The 4,639-nt window shown below is 54.1% G+C and overlaps 1 protein-coding gene across 1 annotated transcript in view; it reads right to left on the bottom strand.

The window, feature by feature from the left end:
- The window catches only part of ubr2 (ubiquitin protein ligase E3 component n-recognin 2), a 27,146-nt gene that overhangs the window by 4,079 nt on the left and 18,428 nt on the right, over positions 1-4,639 (bottom strand). The window contains exons 23-39 of the mRNA XM_015400277.1: positions 4,568-4,636; positions 4,437-4,485; positions 4,046-4,200; positions 3,870-3,972; positions 3,686-3,795; positions 3,494-3,577; positions 3,246-3,424; positions 1,815-2,023; positions 1,639-1,732; positions 1,410-1,571; positions 1,251-1,339; positions 1,127-1,178; positions 907-1,055; positions 649-704; positions 475-571; positions 328-395; positions 125-263 (exon numbers count right to left, since the gene is read on the bottom strand). Of these exons, the coding sequence (XP_015255763.1) occupies positions 125-263; positions 328-395; positions 475-571; positions 649-704; positions 907-1,055; positions 1,127-1,178; positions 1,251-1,339; positions 1,410-1,571; positions 1,639-1,732; positions 1,815-2,023; positions 3,246-3,424; positions 3,494-3,577; positions 3,686-3,795; positions 3,870-3,972; positions 4,046-4,200; positions 4,437-4,485; positions 4,568-4,636 (1,864 nt within the window). The remainder of the gene's footprint in view (positions 1-124; positions 264-327; positions 396-474; positions 572-648; positions 705-906; positions 1,056-1,126; positions 1,179-1,250; positions 1,340-1,409; positions 1,572-1,638; positions 1,733-1,814; positions 2,024-3,245; positions 3,425-3,493; positions 3,578-3,685; positions 3,796-3,869; positions 3,973-4,045; positions 4,201-4,436; positions 4,486-4,567; positions 4,637-4,639) is intronic.

Raw genomic sequence — 4,639 nt, 5'->3', positions numbered from 1 at the left:
CAGGCGGGTCAGAACCAGGCGGGTCAGAATCAGGCGGGTCAGAATCAGGCGGGTCAGAATCAGATGGGTCAAAAACAGATGGGTCAGAACCAGGCCGGTCAGAACCAGGCGGGTCAGAACCAACCTGGCCGGATGGTGAGCAGGATCTGGACCAGCTGAGCCACTGTTGTCAGGTGCAGCAGGTGGAGATGAGCAGAATCCTCAGAGCTGCGTCCTGATTGGTCCAGACTCTGGACCGAGCTGTAGGACAGAACGCTGTACACCTGCAGACAGAACCACAGGGTCACCTGGAGCCACTCTGGGCAGAAACTGGGCCGGCAGACTCACCAGCAGGTGGAACATGTCGATGTCCAGGATACAGGGACCGTCGTCCGCCTGGCGGTCCGGAACCAGAACTGGATCACAAAGCAAATGGCCCGTTAGTAGCTGAATGAGCGGGGGAGTAGAACCTGCCAGTCCTGTATGTGGGGGTACCTGACATGAGCCTGATGAAATGACTGTGGACGGTTCTGAGAGGAGCTGAGGTCCAGCAGGCTGAGCTGAACCGGGTCAGAGAGCTCAAGCAGTCTTCCTGAAAAACACAAAACCAACCGTCAGCTGCCGTACCGGCGCCGGCCACTGGGAGCGCTGTTCATCACATGGTCTGACCTGGCGGCAGGGCAGGCTTCCAAACAGCGGCTTCTTCTCTTCCTCCAAGAGGCGCTCTGCAGGGAGACACAGGAGACCCTGGATCAGCGCCACCCAGAAGGGCCCAAACCACCAGAACCAGGAGGACCGGCCAATCAGAACAATACTTCTATGAACTTAGAAACGGAGTGAGTAGACCCGCTATCTAAATGTTCTGGTACGGTTCTGGTGCCGTTTGGACCAAAGGTTCTGACCCAGAACCTGGCCGCAGCAGCTCACCTATGCTCTGGACGGTGAAGGCGCAGGTGGCCCAGCTCAGCACCGCCACCCGGGGGTCCTGCTCGTTGGGGTTCACTCTGAGGCCCACCTTGTAAGCCGACATGCTGAAGGTGTTGATCATGGTGCTGATGCCGCTGGAGTACGGGTTTCTGAGGGAGGAAGTGACATCATCAGCACAGAACGGCATCAGCCCCCCCCCCATCCAAGCATGAAAACTTACGGTGGAATAAAGTCGACTCTGAAACCATCAGGAGCCGCCTCCTCTGCTGCACCTGCAACAAAAATCATTCCCCCTGAACACCTGAACGGACAGACGAGGCTCCGTCCACCAGCAGCTGACTCACCAGGTGACTGCTTCCTGTGGGTGGAGCATAACGCTGCCATCTGCTGACTGGTCCTCTTTAGCCACGCCTCCAGACAGGGATGCTCCACACTGAGGGAGAAAGAGAGGCGTCAGGAGCTGGGGGTGAGTTCAGGGCGGAGCCTGCTGAGCATGCAGGTACCTGGTATCAGGTGAGGCGGCGTGCGGCAGCAGCGGGATGACAGTGTTGCTCAGACACTCGCACAGCGGGCACAGGAACTCTCCGTTCTCCACGTCGTAGCTGGTGTGTCCTCTCAGACGCTGCTGCCGTCTCTGCTCCTTCTGCTGGACCGCCTCGAAGTACCTGAGAGCAGAACAGGTGGTCAGGTGAGCCGGCTGCTGATTGGACAGACTAAGCTGCAGCCTCTCACCTCTGCCAGCAGGTGGCGTGCATGATGTGTCCACAGCTGGCCGTGTGGATCCCCACCCGGAGCTCAGGGTGCATGAACAACGGGTCGTGATGTTCTGGAACAGAAGCAGGAGGCCTGAGGCAGGAACCAGGATGGCTGCGGTCCAAACCCAGAACGCGGCGCAGAGTTCTGCTCACCTGGATCCGGAAGGCTGCAGCCGCGGTTCTGGGACAGAACGGTGGATCTTTGGACGAACGCTGCCAGCACCATGGCTCGGCCGTGACCCCTGACCTCCTGCTCCTCCTGACACAGGATGCAGGTCACCGACTGGCGCCGCTCAGCCCAGCCCATCCTCCTGGGCCCCACGCAGATCTGGGAGGCACTGGTCAGGTCTAAACTGGGAGGACTGGGAAAGAGGAAACGGGTCAGAGGAACCGACCGAGAGCTGCTCAGCCTCCGTCCTACAGACCCACTGACTGATCCTCTAAACGACGCCGTAGGACGGGCCAAAAGAATAAAGACAGATAAATTGCATTCAAGATGAAGAAATAAATAAAAGTTATCTACAAAACAAAGGTTTAATGGATACTTTTTAGAAACTGATTAGGAAACGCCTGATTCCCCAGATCAGATGGTACGGTTCCAGTTGGCTCTCGCTGTCACCAGTCCTGGAAGCAGTGTTCCGTGCTTTTAGCGATTTTTGAACCTCTCCATTCATCCAGAGTCGTTGGTTTGCCCGGTGCTGATGCTGACGTCCTTAATGCATTTGTTGATGTAGGCTGACCCAGTCAAAGCATACTCATCTATATAGATCTGGTTATCATAGGGGGGCTGCTCTGAATGCATCTTTGATGTTAAACCAGGTCTAAAGTGTTTTCACCTCGAGTTGCAAAGTCCACATGTTGGTAGAAATGAGGGAGAAGAGTGTTTCAAGTTAGCCTGGTTAAAATCCCCAGCAATCTGTGTGCAGATTGGAGCTCAGAGATAGAACGGTTCGGATGGTTCCATCCCTAATATATATATATATATATATATATATATATATATATATATATATATATGGATGGACTGTAGTGAACTTATTCTGGCTAACCGGGTGGAGACTGTTTCAGAATTCGCTCTGATGGATGTATAAAAATCTAGTAATGCATTCAATAAAAAGTTTAAAAACTTCTGTTAAAAGTTTAAAAAATTTGTTTTTGCAATTCTTCTTCTGTGGTGGCTGCAGCGTGCAGCAAGAGCAGGAAAACAAAGAAGGGATTAGATCTGGAAAGTTTAAATAATTAAAACAATGAAGTAGCTCTAATGGATGATTTAACCATGAAACTAGTTAAAATAACTGATCTTTTCTACATCCTTCCTCTGCTGCTGCATCAGGAGGAACTCCTTTTTCTTTCATTTCTATCCATTGAGGACAGTTTCTCTCTTATCTGATATTCGGGGTGAGATCACAGGATGTCAGCGACGTTTTTATGCAGCCGACTCTACAGATCGCAGCCTTTGGTTTCAACGGAACAGATGCTAAGGAAGGCGTCAATAAAAAGCCCTTTTTCCTGTGAAACTCCCACAGTGGGTGGGTTCCCAGGTCCAGGGAGCGGCCCTGGGTCTGTCTGGAGGAGCAGGTGTACCTGTGCTCTGCAGCAGAAGTGGACGCCTCCAGCTCCTCCATGCTCTGCTGGAAAAGCTCTTTGTTCTCGTTGATGAAGTGTCTCTGCATCTCAGACATCTGGGCCATGATCTTCTCCCGGCGGAGGCGAGCCATCTCGGCCTTCCTCTTCCTCTCCGCCTTGTCTTTGTCTCTGACGGTCTGCAGGAAACAGGAGCGTCATTCAAGCAGCCAGAGCAGCTGGTCGGCCTCAGCAGGACAGAAGCTCACCTCCTCCAGGCCTCTCCCCTGGTTGATGGTGATGCTGGAGCTGGACGAGGTCCGTTCTCGGATCGTTTTGATGTTTTCAACCATCTGCACACCAAGAACACCACAAAGCAAACGCCTGATTGGCAGGAAGCACTATGATCACAGGACAGCGCCAGCGAGGCTTCAGACCAAAAGAAGAAGAAAAGCAGGTACCTTCAGGATCCATGTGATCATGTCTTTGTGGACCTCAAGGTGAGGAGCGTTCTGCAGACTTTCCAGCAGAGCCAGGACACTTCCTGAGGTGCTGGGAGCTTCACCTGGACCTGAACACACAGCCAATGCCACAGAGTCACAGCCTGCCAGTGGACAGGGTGGGGGGGGTAGGGGGTGCACTGACGTGTGATCTTGTTGCTGTATGTGAAGGTGACGTCTTCATCTCCGCTGCTGCTCTCCAGCTGCTGCTGCTCCTCCAGCAGAGCCATGCCCACCAGGTGCAGCACCTGCAGAGGAGGAAACAGACCTGCGTCAGTGAGAGGCGGAGCACGGAGGGGGCGCCGCCGTCCGCCTGCTCACCCTCTGCAGCATGGACTCCGTCCAGCCTCCTCCACTCGGCTCCACGGCCCACTGCAGGACGGTGCCCTCTACGGCCAGCAGCACGTCGCACTGCAGCAGGTTCACCAGGCTGCCGAAGAGCGGGCAGAGAGGGGGGGGGAGGGGAGGTGGCAGGGCTGGGAGACACACACAGGTTACCATGGTAATACAGTCACTCAACCAGCTTCTGATGTCTAAAGAGCTCGTTATGCTTGATGGACGGACGGACAGTATGTGCAGGAAAGGAGCCGTCCGTCACCGTGTCTGAGCGTCTACACTCTGCTTGCCATGATCTCGCCACGATTGGAACCAAATTTCAGAGCAGAAGCTCAAAATGACATCAAACAAACATTCGCCAAGCCTTGGCGTTCACCTGTGTCCTCGCCGTTCTGTCTCCTCAGCTTCCTCTGAGCCTCCTCAGCCTGTCAAGATAAGCCCGTAACCATGACGACACACGCCAACAGCTGAGCAGGACGTAGAGTTCTTATGGTTCTGATCCGTTACCTTTGACTGATCCGCTCTACTGTAGTGATGGAAGTACAGGTTGAAGTGTTTGTTCCACTCAGGACGCAGCTC

Source organism: Cyprinodon variegatus, unplaced genomic scaffold (genome assembly GCF_000732505.1).
Source record: "Cyprinodon variegatus isolate N-32 unplaced genomic scaffold, C_variegatus-1.0 Scaffold1090, whole genome shotgun sequence".
Taxonomy (NCBI): Eukaryota; Metazoa; Chordata; class Actinopteri; order Cyprinodontiformes; family Cyprinodontidae; genus Cyprinodon; species Cyprinodon variegatus.
Note: the sequence above shows the minus strand (reverse complement) of the source record. Positions and strands in the feature narration are given on the sequence as shown.